The sequence below is a fragment of the Giraffa tippelskirchi genome, chromosome 4, assembly GCF_054371585.1.
Source record: "Giraffa tippelskirchi isolate mGirTip1 chromosome 4, T2T-mGirTip1v1.2.pri, whole genome shotgun sequence".
Classification (NCBI taxonomy): Eukaryota; Metazoa; Chordata; class Mammalia; order Artiodactyla; family Giraffidae; genus Giraffa; species Giraffa tippelskirchi.
The window spans coordinates 183,706,220-183,721,625 of record NC_137278.1 but is presented as its reverse complement, the minus strand read 5'-3'; the positions used below and the strand labels follow the sequence as shown (position 1 = coordinate 183,721,625).

Below are 15,406 nucleotides of genomic sequence, written 5' to 3'. Positions count from 1 at the left end.
ATTTAAAAGAGACAAAAAGAGGCTATTCTTTTATTTCTTTTCTGTGTGTTTGTCTTATATTAAACAGTGAATATCTGAAAATGTTCATGAGCTTAACTGCATAAACAAAATTTGTATGAGAAGCCTACTAAACAGGGTATGTATGATTTATTTAGGGCTTCCCTGGTGACTCAGCAGTAAAGAATCTGCCTGCTAATAGAGGAGACACAGGTTCAATCCCTGGGTTGGGAAGATTCCCTGCAGAAGGAAATGGCAACCCATTTCACTATTTTTGCCTGGGAAATCCCATGGACAGAGGAGACTAGAGGGCTACAGTTCATGGGGTGGCAAAGAGTCAGACACGACTGAGGGACTAAAGAGCAACAACCTCTTCGTTCCATTTCACTCTCTCTTCCTTGTGTCTGGCTGCACCTCTCTGCCTGCTCTTGCTTTCCCCTTCTTTATCCTTCACGGTATTTCTGCCAATAAATGTTTTCGTAACTACTCTTGTCTCGATATCTGCTTTCCAGAGGACAAAAATTGAGAAAACAGATGAGACATGATCACCACCTCAAAAAACCCACAGTCTCTGGAGAAATGGACACATTAAATTAAAATATACATAATTCAATGTGATAACTCCTATAATTGCAGAAGATACAGACAAGGAAACAATTGTTCTGTCTGGAGTAGGTAAATGTATATTAAGGAAAAGTGTAAGAAAGAGATGACTTCTAGGTTGGATTCCAAAAGAATTGTTCAAATAACAGAAATAAGATTATTTCAGAGGGAAAAAAATATATCAGCAATTACATAGAAGTATGAGTGTTTCACATGTTTAGGAAATAAATTACTTGTTCATTCTTGGGAATTGCTTCACAGTTATCAATCTTTTTAAAAAACATCAATCTGTATTTATTGTATATAATAAGTGTCAAGCCCAGATAGATCATCAGAGGAAGAATCAAAAATTTAGATATGGATGTGACATGAAATCAAATCCCACTGGCCTCCAAAATCAAGTCCCCTGTAGGTTCTCAGTCCCTTTTCCAGATCCCCAGGTTGGGAAGCCTGTTGTGGGTCCTAGAACTTTCTTAACAGTGTGAGAATTTATTTGGTATAATTGCTCTGCAGTTTGTGGATCGTCTGCTCGATGGCTCTATGGTGGGGCTAATGGTGACCTTCTCAAAAGGGCTTATGCCACACGCTGTGTGACCCAGGTCTGCTGCACCCAGAGCCCCTGCCCCTGTGGCAGGCCACTGCTGATCCATACCTCTGCAGGAGACATTCAAACACTCAAAGGCAGATCTGGCTCAGTCTCTGTGGGGTCTCTGGGTCCTGACGTGCAGAAGGTTTTGTTTTAGCCCTCCGAGTGTCTCTGGTGGGTATGGCGTTTGATTCTAAACGCAATTTCACCCCTCCTACTGTCTTGCTGGGGCTTCTCCTTTGCCCTAGGATGTAGGTATTTTTTGGGTGAGATTCAACATTCTCCTGTTGATGGTTGTTTAGCAGCGAGTTGCAATTTTGGAGTTCACGCAGGAGGATATGAGCGCACGTCCTTCTACTCCACCATCTTGCTTCCTCCCAGAAAAATACCCCCAGGGAATTTGATTTTGGAGGCAAGTGGGATCTGATTACAGCACTTACACAGGACCAGGGAAACAGACTCTTGGAGGGCACAAACAGAACCTTGTGCACATCAGCAGCCAGGAGAAAGGAACAGTGTCCCCACAAGAGACTGAGCCAGACTTGCCTGTGAGTGTCCAGGAGTCTCTAGTGGAGATGTGGGTCGACAATGGCCTGCTGCAGGGTCAGGGGCACTGAATACAGCAATGCGTGCACAAATTCTTTTGAAGGAGGTCGCCATTATCTTCATTACCCCTACCATAGTTTGGCCTCAGTCAAACAACAGGGAAGGGACACAGCCCCACCCATCAAAAGAAAATTACAATAAAGATTTACTGAGCATGGCCCCATCCATCAGAACAAGACCCAGTTTCCCCCACAGTCAGTCTCTCCCATCAATAAGCTTCCATAAACCTCTTATCTTTATCCATCAGAGGGCAGACAGAATGAAAACCATAATACAGAAAATTAACCAAACTGATCAAATGGACCACAGCCTGTCTAATTCAATGAAACTATCGGCCATGCCATGTAGGGCCACCCAAGACAGATGTTTCATAGGGGAGAGTTCTGACAAAACGTGGTCCATTGGAGCATAGAATGGCAAACCACTTCAGTATTCTTGCCTTGAGAACCCCATGAAGAGTATGAAAAGGCAAAAAGGTAGGACACTGAAAGATCAACTCCCCAGGTCACTAGGTGCTGAATATGCTACTGAAGAGTGGAGAAATACCTCCAGAAAGAAAGAAGCTGCTGCTGCTGCTAAGTCACTTCAGTCGTGTCCAACTCTGTGCGACCCCATAGACGGCAGCCCACCAGGCTCTGCCATCCCTGGGATTCTCCAGGCAAGAATACTGGAGTGGGTTGCCATTTCCTTCTCCAGTGCATGAAAGGGAAAAGTGAAAGTGAAGTCGCTCGGTCGTGCCCAACTCTTAGCAACCCCATGGGCTGTAGCCTACCCGGCTCCTCCATCCATGGGATTTTCCAGACAAGAGTACTGGAGTGGGGTGCCATTGCCTTCTCCGAAAGAAAGAAGAGACAGAGCCAAAGCGAAAACAATGCCCAGTTGTGAATGTGACTGGTGATGGAAGCAAAGTTCGATGCTGTAAAGAACAATATTGCATAGGAACCTGAATGTTAGGTCCACGAATCAAGGTAAATTGGAAGTGGTCAAACAGGAGATGGCAAGAGTGAAAGTCGACATTTTAGAAATCAGTGAACTAAAATGGACTGGAATGGGTGAATTTAATTCAGATGACCATTATATCTACTACTGTGGGCAAGAATCCCTTAGAAGAAATGGAACAGCCCTCACAGTCAACAAAAGAGTCCTAAATGCAGTACTTGGGTGCAGTCTCAAAAACGACAGAACTATCTCTGTTCGTTTCCAAGGCAAACCATTCAATATCACAGTAATCCAAGTCTATGCTCCAACCATTAATGCTGAAGAAGCTGAATTGAACAGTTCTGTGAAGACCTTCAAAATCTTCTAGAACTATCACCAAAGAAAGATGTCCCCTTCATCATAGGGGACTGGAATGCAAAAGTAAGAAGTCAAGAGATAACTGGAGTAACAGGCGATTTTGTCCTTGGAGTACAAAATGAAGCAGGGCAAAGGTGAACAGAGTTTTGTCAAGAGAACGCATTGGTCATAGCAAACACCTTCTTCCAACAACACAAGAGACAACTCTACACGTGGATATCACCAGATGGTCAACACTGAAATCAGATTGATTATATTCTTTGAAGCTGAAGATGCAGAAGATCTATACTGTCAACAAAATCAAGACAAGGAGCAGACTGTGGCTCAGATCATGAAATCCTTATTGCCAAATTCAGACTTAAATTGAAGAAAGTAAGGAAAACCACTAGACCATTCAGGTATGACCTAAATCAAATCCCTTACAATTATACAGTGGAAGTGGCAAATAAATTCAAAGGATTAGATTTGATAGACAGAGTGCCTGAAGACCTATGCACAGAGGTTCGTGACATTATACAGGAGACAGGGATCAAGGCCATCCCCAAGAAAAAGAAATGCAAAAAAGACAAAATGGTTGTCTGTGGAGGCCTTAATAGCTGAGAAAAGAAGAGAAGTGAAAGGCAAAGGAGAAAAAGAAAGTTACACACATCTGAATGCAGAGTTCCAAAGAATAGCATGGAGAGATAAGAAAGCCTTCCTCTGTGATCACTGCAAAGAAATAGGGGAAAACAATAGAATGGGAAAGACTAGAGATTTCTTCAAGAAAATTAGAGATACCAAAGGAACATTTCATGAAAAGATGGGACAAAAAAGGACAAGAACAGTATGGACCTAACAGAAGCAGAAGATATTAAGAAGAGGTGGCATGACTACACAGAAGAACTATACAAGAAAGATCTTCATGACCCAGATAACCACGATGGTGTGGTCACTCACCTAGAGCTAGACATCCTGGAGTGTGAAGTCATGTGGACCTTAGGAAGTATCACTACTAACAAAGCTAGTGGAGTTGATGGAATTCCAGTTGAGCTATTTCAAATCCTAAAAGATGATGCTGTTAATGTGCTGCACTCAATATGCCAACAAATTTGAAAAACTCAGCAGTGGCCACAGGACTGGAAAAGGTCAGTTTTCATTCCAATCCCAAAGAAAGACAATGCCAAAGAATGTTCAAACTACCACACAATTGCACTCATCTCACTCGCTAGCAGAGGAACCAGATATCAATTGCCAACATCTATTGGATCATAGAAAAAGCAAGAGAGTGCCAGAAAAACATCTACTTCTTCTTTATTGACTATGCAAAAGCCTTTGACTGTGTGAATCACAACAAACTGTGGAAAATTCTTAGAGCTGGGAATACCAGACCACCTTACCTGACTCCTGAGAAATCGATATGCAGGTCAAGAAGCAACAGTTAGAACTGAACATGGAACAACAGACCGGTTCCAAATTGGGAAGGGAGTATGCCAAGGCTGTATATTGTCACCCTGCTTATTTAACTTATATGCAGAGTACATCATGAGAAATGCTGGGCTAGAGGAAGCACAAGCTGGAATCAGGATTGCCAGGAGAAATATCAATAGCCTCAGATATGCAGATGACACCACCCCTATGGCAGAAAGCAAAGAAGAACTAGGGAGGCTCTTGATGAAAGTGAAAGAGGAGAGTGAAAAAGTTGGCTTAAAATTCAGCATTCAAAAAACTAAGATCATGGCATCCTGTCCCATCACTCCATGGCAAATAGATGGAAAAACAACGGAAACAGTGACAGAGTTTATTTTTTTAGCTTCAAAATCACTGCAGATGGTGACTGCAGCCATGAAGGTAAAAGACGCTTGCTTCTTTGAAAAAAACCTATGACCAATCTAGACAGCATATTAAAAAGCAGATACATTACTTTGCCAACAAGGGTACATCTAATGAAAGCTATGGTTTTTCCAGTAGTCATTTATGGATATGAGGGTTGGATGATAAGGAAAGCTGAGTATTGAAGAACTGATGCCGTTGAACTGTGGTGTTGGAGAAAACTCATGGACTGAAAGGAGATCAAACCAGTCAATCCTAAAGGAAATCAGTCCTGAATATTCATTGGAAGGATTGATGCTGAAGCTGAAACTTCAATACTTTGGCCACCTGATGCAAAGAACTGACTCACTGGAAAAGACCCTGATGCTAAGAAAGACTGAAGGCAGGAGGAGAAGGGTACGATGGAGGATGAGATGATTGGATGGCATCACCAACTCAATGGACATGAGTTTGAACAAGCTCAAGGAGATGGTGATGGACAGGGAAGCCTGGTGTGCTGCAGACCATGGGGTCACAAAGAGTTGGGCACAACTGAGTGACTGAACTGAACTGTGAGATGAAAGGTTCTGAGAAAAACAGAAATCAAAGGGGAAATAAGATGCTTTCTTGCTCCCACTATTTTCTTTCCAAGACACAAAAAACTGAGAAGGACCAGTCTGGAGTAAACTACATGAGACTGATGACAAGTGTGTGTTGACATATTCTGTGGATCCAATCCTGCTGAAAAAAATGTAAAGAGTGGTGCAGACTTGGCAGCAACTGTCCTGCATTTCCAGGGGAAAATATGCAGCCTGGCTCCTATATGTGTGCTATGTGTTGAAAACTTGGAAATTCACAAACACAAATGAGAAATAAAAAATCACCCATAATTCTATAGCACAGGACAATATACACATACACGTGGGTCTATGTGTAGATTGTTTGAAATGAAAGGGTTAACACAATATAGAGCATTTTATAAACATCATGGATCATCTAATGTTGTACTATGAGCTCTTTCTACTATTATTAAAATTTCTCCTGCCTTGGTTTCTGATATATTTTCCTCTTTCTTTATTTCCTCAATCTTTCATCTTTTAATCCTCTCTTGAGGTTTCCTTGGGTCAATATTTTCTTCATTCATTGTACCTAGTCTTCCAACATGGCAAGGTCATCATTCCTTGGCCTCCACTACTGCCCACATGCCAATAGGTCCCCTCACAACTGTCCTTATAAACCCCAGACCTATGTTTTCTAAGTACCTCTTAAGTATCTTAACTTGAATATCCCATATGTAACTCAACCTATGAAAAATTGAACTTCATTTGAGACATGACTCTCAAACAAACTTCTTTTAAAGCTTTTCCTTATGTTCTAGAAAGTGTGGGTTACATACTGAAGCCTTGCCTTCTGCCTCTTTCTCACTCTGTGCCCACTGGTCACTTAAGTATGGTCTTTTTCTGCAGGCAACCATTTCTTCCATTGTTCCATCCTCTCCAGAACTTCTGAGAAGGCTTTTGGTAGTGGCCCTTGGTATCTCTCACCTGGACTGTTGCAGTAGGTCCTTAACTTGTCTCCATGACATCCACTGATGCCTCTGTCAACAACTGAGTGCAGGATGAAAAATACATTTAAGAATAGACTGTATTTTCCCAAGAGATTTTGCAGAGAAGAGTAGAAAAACACTTAAAAACATCAAGAGGGGGTAGAGCTAAGGCAAAGCTTGTTTTTTTCATGTGGAAAAATTTCAGGAATATTTGTAAACAGCAAGGGAAAGAGCTAGTAAGCTTACAGTATAGAAAAGGGTAAACAGGGTGCATTTCATAAGAATGTGGGAGGAAATAAGATCCCAGAAAAACTCTTACCGTCTGAAGGAAAAGAAGTAAGAATGGGTAAAAATCTGTATGTGAGGCCAGTATGAAGGGACCGTGAAGGAGTTTAGAATTCATATCATCTGCTAAAGGCAAACGAAAGAAGGGACAGTGGGACCTTCCTTTCAAAAGGATCGGTAAATTCTTGCGACAACTTGATCTTGAATGCTGGTGGATGAAAGTGAGAAGGAATAAGCTGTGATCTGTTGACACATTTACCCTTGTCTCCCACACCTCACCCCATGCCGAGAATGTCACACACCCTCAGTAAACATAATGGAGATTAAGCTCCATCGCAGCAGAAACCAGGTCTTATTCACCACTGTGCTTCATCCCTGGAGAAACTCAAAGAGTCCAAAGAACAAATTAGTCTACAGGAAATTACATAAAGCCATCGTTAGCCGCATCCTCTGAAACTAGAAGCTTCTCATACTATGCCCTTATATGGAACTTTATGAGGAAGAAACAAAGACAATTTATGTTAATCTCCAAGATTCATTCACTAAACAATTCTTAGACCATACGTGCTTCATTAAAAATGAGGCCATTTCCTGATGCTTGCTGACAGTATTTTACAATGAAAATGAAAGCAACATTACAATTCAAAGCCATAAATAGTCTTCAATTATTTTTAAGAATGATACCAACATAGCGCTTTTTAATTGCCCAAGACAGGAAACAATTAATTTTCTTTAGAAGTATCATTTACAATATTTCCGATAGATGTTAAAACAAACAAGGGATGCTTCTAATAAATTCCCCAAAACCTGTCCTCTGTGGTTTTGAAATGTCCCGTGTAAACAATGAGTCGTACCTTGACTCTGTCCGTGCGGCTATTGAAGAGCCCGATACGTCTAATGGTGCTGAGGATGGGATCGGTGGAATCATCGATCATGTTGTGAGTGGTCACCGGAGGCAAAGACTGCCGCTGAAGGAACAGAGGGAAGCAAATGTCAGTTCAGGGAAAGAATTACTGAGTGTGACTAATTTCAACAATAGGTCATCGGTGATATGTCATCCAACCTTTATGCCTTTATGGTCTGAGATGCAACTAAAGAGGATGAGGGGTTGTCTATGTATTTCATAGGAAGATAACAGGTTAAAGAACTTCCTTCTATACTCTGAACACACGATGCTTTTGTTCACCAGCAGCCACTCTCTGGAAAGCCTAGACTTCTTGAAGCCTCCTGAGACTTACAGTAAGTCCCCAACATACACGTCTTCAAGTTGGGAATTTCAGAAAAGATGCAAAAGCACATTCCATCAGCAGCAGATGTGCGTGAAACTGCAGCTTGCCCTCTGTCTTCTATTGCTGGTGGTCCTTCAGCTCTACCATCTCCCACCTCTTCTACCTCCTCCAGTCAGTAACTCTTCTTGCCTGTTCATTTGATGCCAGCCCCTGTATGCCAGCTGTTGTTGGACTGTCCTACTGTACTTTTCAAGGTACTGTATTGTAAGATTAAAAATGTTTATTTTTGTGTTTGTTTTTATGTGTTATTTGTGTGAAAATTATTATAAACCTATTACAGTACTGTACTATATAGCCAATTATATTAGCTGGGTACCTAGACTAACTTCGTTGGACTTATAAACAAAATGGACTTACGAACATGCTCTCAGAATGTTAGCTCATTCATACGTAGGGGACTGACTATATCTGGAATAAGGATGGAATTCCAGGTGAGCTACTCTGCTGGTTCCCACTAGGGGGCTGTTCTCCTATGCCTCCCTGTTAATGACAAGGTTGCTATACATGGCTAACACAATTATCTTTTTAACAATTCCACTCGACTGATAAACATTCACTTTTTCTCTAAAGTGACTCTGAAGTCTATGCTTTTTGAAAACTTTAGGCACTTTTTTTTGTCATTGCAATATACATAGTTTTTCAATTGACATACAGGTTCCAAATGAATTTTTTAAGTAGATGTGAAGACAAGTTCCATGAGATTTGTTTACAGGAGCCTTGAAAAACCATTAGTGAAAGAGAACTCACAAAGATGTCCTTTAGGTAAATACCTAAGGATGACTTTTCTAGCTCTCAGGTTTAAAAATTTCCCAAATTAGCCCATTTCAAAAAATTAAGATATTGATCTAAATAGACTTTAACAATTATAGGAAGTAATGGGCATTTTTTCCTTTATTACCTGAGTTGAAAAGATAGCTCTTTTCATAATTGTCAGATCATCTCGATCCAAAATATTGTTCATGTCAGGAATTTCTCCTCTGTGGGGAAAATAGTTTTAAAAATCAAAATAAAACAGCTAGCACTAACCGACTGCTTTCTATGCATCAAACACCATTTCAAGTAATTTAAAAATAAATGTAAAACATACGTAGTTTCCTGATGAAACTCACAGACAAATTCCAAAGGGCAAGAAAGTTTGATAAAGGATACCTTTGCTAGCATAAAAGAAAACTGAAATTAATTTTTAAAGGATTACTGTTGATGACCAGGAGGATACTTGAATAATATTTTGCCTACTCTAACAATTATAGGAAGTGAGTACTATGTTCTACAGTGGCCATAACTTTGCCATCTGTAAGTTGATATTTTAAAAAATTATGTATTTATTTTTGGCAGTGCTGGGTCTTTGTTGCTGAGTGGGCTTTTCTCTTAGTTTCAGCGAGTGGTGGCTACTCTATCTAGTTGCAGTGCACGGGCTTCTCATTGTAGTGAGCTTCTCAATGTATACTAAATATACATTAAGTAATGTATATTACTTAAGTAAATGTTAGTTAACATTAACTAATATGTTCATTAATAAATATATGTTAATATGTCAATATATATTTTGACTTGAAATCTTCCACAGCTTCCAACTGACATTAACTCTCAGTGAGAATTCTATTGAAGGAGACCCTATTCGTGGGCTTCCTCAATGCCTCAGCAGGTAAAGAAACTATCTGCAATGCAGGAAACTTGGATTCGATTCCTGGATCAGGAAAATCCCCTGGAGGAGGAAATGTCACCCTCTTCCAGTATTCTTGCCTGAAAAATCCCATTTTCAGGACAGAGGAGGCTCGTGGGCTACAGTCCAAAGCGTCACAAAGAGTCAGACATGATTGAGCGACTGAGTTCACACACAGATAACTTACCCATGTATTTAACTATGCTCTCATTTGTACAACCTGTCTACAAATATTTGTCAGATGAAGAATTAAACAAAGTCTGCTCATATGATGCAACATATTTTCAGTTCAGTTCAGTTGCTCAGTCGTGTCCAACTCTGCAACCCCATGGACTGCAGCACACCAGGTCTCCCTGTCCATCACCAACTCCCAGAGCCTACTCAAATTCATGTCCATTGCGTTGGTGATGTCATCCAACCATCTCATCCTCTGTCATCCCCTTCTCCTCCCACCTTCAATCTTTCCCAGCATCAGGGTCTTTTCCAATGAATCAGTTCTTCACATCAGTTCAGTTCAGTTCAACTTAGTTTAGTCGCTCAGTCGTGTCTGACTCTTTGCAACCCCATGGACTGCAGCACGCCAGGCCTCCCTGTCCATCACCAACTCCCGGAGTCCACCCAAATTAATGTCCACTGAGTTGATGATGCCATCCAACCATCTCTTCTTGTTGTCCCCTTTTCCTCCTACACTCAATCTTTCCCAGCATCAGGGTCTTTCAAATGAGTCAGCTCTTCGCATCAGGTGGCCAAAGTATTGGAGTTTCAGCTTCAACATCAGCCTTTCCAATGAACACTCAGGACTGATCTCCTTTAAGATGGACTGGTTGGATCTCCTTGCAGTCCAAGGGACTCTCAAGAGTCTTCTCCAACACCACAGTTCAAAAGCTTCAATTCTTCTGCACTCAGCTTTCTTTATAGTCCAACTCTCACATCCATACATGACAACTAGACAAACCATAGCCCTGACTAGACGAACATTTGTTGGCAAAGTAATGCCTCTGCTTTTTAATATGCTGTCTAGGTTGGTCATAACTCTTCTTCCAAGGAGCAAGCATCTTTTAATTTCATGGCTGCAGTCACCATCTGCAGTGATTTTGGAGCCCCCAAAAATAAAGTCTGACACCGTTTCCACTGTTTCTCCATCTATTTGCCATGAAGTGATGGGACCAGATGCCATGATCTTAGTTTTCTGAATGTTGAGTTTTAAGCCAACTTTTTCACTCTCCTCTTTCACTTTCATCAAGAGGCTCTTTAGTTCTTCTTTGCTCTCTGCCATAAGGATGGTCTCATCTGCGTATCTGAGGTTATTGATATTTCTCCCGGCAATCTTGATTCCAGCTTGTGCTTCATACAGCCTGGCATTTCGCATGATGTACTCTGCATATAAGTTAAATAAGCAGTGTGACAATATACAGCCTTGACATACTCCTTTCCCTATTTGGAACCAGTCTGTTGTTCCCTGTCCAGTTCTAACTGTTGCTTCTTGACCTGCATACAGATTTCTCAGGAGGCAGATAAAGTGATCTGGTATTCCCATCTCTAAGAATTTTTCGCAATTTGTTGTGATCCACACAGTCAAAGGCTTTGATGTAGTCAATAAAGCAAAAGTAGATGTTTTTCTGGCACTCTCTTGCTTTTTCTATGATCCAACAGATGTTGGCAATTTGATCTCTTGTTCCTCTGCCTTTTCTAAATCTAGCTTGAACATCTGGAAGTTCAGGGTTCAGGTACTGTTGAAGCCTGACTTGGAGAATCTTCAAAGGCTATTAATTCTTTTATATTTGGAACAAAATTAGTATAGTGTCTAAATACTTGTCTCAATAGTGAAGCCCTAAATGTTTGAGTGGTTTAGTGTTCCAAGCTCCTACCTTAACAATGCATCATACAGTTTCTTTCCAAACTTTTCCTTCACAGAATGTGCAGTGTCCCTGTATGAACAGAAAGATATACAACTCAAACAATGTCACCCATTTAAGTCTTTCTTTGCCATGACACTGTTCTGTCAGTGCATCCTTTGAAATTGCAGGTCTCTTTTATATCACCTCTTTTGTTGTTTTCTTATTTGCCAATTTAGCCCGAGTTAACACCTGTAGAGCTGAACACGCTGACCAGTGCGGGGAGTGTAACTATATTTGGCTTGATGATAATCAGGAGAAGGTTGAGGGAAGGGAAAGGGAGTGTATGGAGGTATCCATATAATATGAGGAATTTGTTTATGAGAAATGGAATATTTCCTGCCATATCAGTAAACGAGGATGTCACAGTCATCAGCAATTGCAGCCCCCAGTGTGAGATGGTGAACCCCAAGGAAACTCAGGAAGGAGAAGAATATCTGCCATCTAGCAGCCATCAGACTGCAGTCACTACGTACTGTGAGGCCCAAGGGAGCTCAGAATGTGAAAAACACTGGATACTAGCCGCAGATAGATGAGGTTTCTATCCAAGGAATGTTTTCAGTAAGTCCAGACTCTTGCGTCTTCCCATACAAAGAAAAGCACTAAGCTCCTTAACTGGGGATATCTGATTTTATTTAATTAGCAATAATCTTTTGATGTTCAGACTACCTGTCCTTTGTTGCAAAACTTCTATATAACCTGGCTCCTCTCCTGGCCTCCTCAGAGCAGTTCTCTCAGGATTACTTGAGATGCTGTCTCCCGGGCTCAAAGTTCTAAATATTCCCAGCAAATAAAACATAACTCTCAATTTTTAGGTTGCAACTATTTTTTAAGTCGACATTTATAATTGTTGAGTCTGGCCTATGGGCAAGAGGGGGAGCATGATACTAATTTCATTACTTTGGCGTATGTTTTAACATTTCCATAATAAATTTTTAAAAAATCTGACCCATCTTTAAAGATTTTACAAAGGCCTTATCCTTTCACAGTAGCTCCTTCCAACACTTTTATACTAACACAGTTTTATAGACATGACAAAATTTAACAAAGGAGCCCAATGAGAAGAGAACCAAGTAGTATGTAAGCTATTATAATCTTAAGGGGAAAAAAATAATTCAAGGAAATAGATCAGAAATCATGCATTTAAAAAAATCCCTTTACACCTATTGCTTGAGAATATTTACAAGATGTGAGGTTACCATAGTTGTTTGCGCACTGCCTGGCCTTTCAGGGTTTCCACATTGAAATTATTTGTCTTGGCAGGCATAATGAAAAACACCACCACGGTGACGTCACTTTTATGCATCTAATGAGGGGTTAGAAAACACAACAGAGTCAACTATCAAAGATAAAATAAATCATGTGACAGCTGGACCTTAAACTGTGACAAAGAGTGCTTTGAAACATCTTGAGAGAGTAAGAATACTTATTTATGACTGATGAAGAAATTATACACCACTGTCTTGAAGCTTCTTCAGAAAATTTAAATATGACGTTCAACTAAGATCTGACAATTAGCAATTAAAAATCCACACAGAATAATTTCATGGCATCCATCATCTAAAATATATAGCAATTGCTACTGATATCACTGTGGTTTTCTGTGGTTAAAAAATAACATAAAAGATAACACAAATGTCAAAATTTCAGATTGGAAAGTTAATGAGGATTTCGTTTGGGTTTATTCTATGTCTTATAGCTAATTTACCTGGATTTGCACAAATAGATTATGTACATTTTTCCGTTAAATGTCTTGATTCTCATGATGCTGCATTTTGGTTTTTTCCAACCGTAAAGGAACCAGAATGGGGACTCAGAACTTTTGGTGTAGCAGTTACTGTGTTGGGTGCTTCAAATACATAACTAACCCAAGCCTAACTATCACTCTCCTCATTAATTTCAAAAGAGAGGCACAAGAGTTTTGATTCTTCTTCTGAGCTCCTATCACAGGTTATTGGCAAACCTGAGAGTCAAACTAGAGTTTTGTTTTGTATTTTTAAACTGGTGTTTTTTGACTCTACAATCTGTTTACTCTTCCTATTCCAAAAATACTATTGACCTGAAGTTTCTCAGAAAGAAATGACATGCCAAACAGCTGTGGGAATGAAAGGGTAAACTTACTTAAAACTGTGAACTGATGAATGCTTTTATATTCTGAAATGACTGACTCTTGAATGTGGGATACTATCATCTAATCTGTGGTCTCTGCCCTCTGGGACCTTATATTCTATTCAAAATATCTATAGGAACCATAAAATAGGAAACACCCCAGGAGTAAGCAATGTGCTTTTATTTAAGACTAAATGTACTATATGGAAAGAAAATGTCTTATTTTGATTTCTCCAAGGATTGTAATTATCTTTGATGTCTAGAATAAGAGAAATTCACTTTTTCTTCACATATAAAAATAAAGCAAATATTTAATGAATGTATGGATAATTTAATAATGTCTCTAGACATGCTACATTTTTATATAGTTGTGAGTCCATCTATAAAGCTTGTTAAACAGATACATATCAGAAAATACTGTGAAATAAGATTGTTCCAGTTTATTCTTGAATAATCTTTCTGATCTTCAATCCTATTTTATAAGCGTGGATGTTTATTAATGTGGTTTTAGTAAATCTCTTAAAATACTTGGTACAGTGTATGTGCTTAGTCTCTCAGTCACGTTCGATTCTTTGTCGCCCTTTGGACTGTAGCCTGCTAGGCTCCTCTGTCCATGGGGTTTCCCAGACAAGAATACTGGAGTGGGTTGCCATTTCCTTCTCCAAGGGATCTTCCTGACCCAGGGATCAAACCTACAACTCCTGTCTCTCCTACATTTCAGGCAGATTCTTTACCCTCTGAGCCATCCAGGAATATCTGGGCTAAGACAGTAATAAATCTATGTCCGAGAAATAAAAACTGAAAGGGAGAGTTATACAGAACTCAGGAAAATTTAGATTGTCTCAACATCTCAATAAAATTAGACTTCTACACTGACCTCTTCTATTTTCCTTATGTATTCTATATTTTTCTATGATGGAACAAGAATATAAGCCAATAACTTTCATCAATATCTATGATGCACTACTTCCATTGGCACAGGTTTTATTGCTGGATTAGTTCAGAAGCTATTTTAAGAATACGCCTGCCAATGCAAGAAACACAAGAGACGTGAGTTCGATCCCTGGGTCGGGAAGATCCTCTGGAGAAGGAAAGAGTAACCCACTCCAGCATTGTTGCCTGGGAAATCCTATGGACAGAGGAGCCTGGCGGGCTACAGTCCATGGGGTCGCAAAGAGTCAGACATGACTGAATATGCACACACAACAACAGTTCAGAACCTATTTTAAGATTCTGAGCAAATCTAACCTATTGAGCAAAAACTCACTCCATATTTAGGAGTGGGAAACTCCTCTTTGTTTCTGTGTGGTGGGACCTCTCCTAGTTTCATGGTTTGAGGCTTTCAGATCTCAGAGTAGAAGCATGGCTGGTGGGTTAGGAGAGGAATAGAATTTATGTGTGTCTGCCCCATTCTACAAGGGCAACTGCTTGGCTGTCAGTCATGTCGCACATGTTTTTCTGAAGGCTTCTGGTTGGAGGGGATGGAAATGGCCAGGGCTGTCTGTGATCAGATGTCTAATACCACAAAGTTTAATACCAACGTCCAATATTAGGAAGCCTATCAATGCCATGCAACCAAGCCATATCTCCCATTATAGTATTTTCTAAAATTAATTTTTGTTGGAGTATAGTTGCTTTACAATGTTGCATTAGTCTCTACTGTATAGCAAAGTGAATTAGCCACACATATACATATATCTTCTCTCTTTTAGACTTCCTTCCCTTTCAGGTCATCACAGTGCA

The 15,406-nt window shown here is 40.0% G+C and overlaps 1 protein-coding gene across 4 annotated transcripts in view; it reads right to left on the bottom strand.

Moving 5' to 3' along the window:
• GYS2 (glycogen synthase 2) overlaps nucleotides 1-15,406 on the bottom strand; it is a 76,783-nt gene that overhangs the window by 31,172 nt on the left and 30,205 nt on the right. For all 4 annotated transcript variants that reach the window (XM_081592238.1, XM_081592236.1, XM_081592239.1 and 1 more), the window contains 4 exons: nucleotides 12,754-12,860; nucleotides 11,528-11,587; nucleotides 8,895-8,973; nucleotides 7,562-7,675 (listed from right to left, as the gene is read on the bottom strand). In XM_081592238.1, the coding sequence (XP_081448364.1) occupies nucleotides 7,562-7,675; nucleotides 8,895-8,973; nucleotides 11,528-11,587; nucleotides 12,754-12,860 (360 nt within the window). The remainder of the gene's footprint in view (nucleotides 1-7,561; nucleotides 7,676-8,894; nucleotides 8,974-11,527; nucleotides 11,588-12,753; nucleotides 12,861-15,406) is intronic.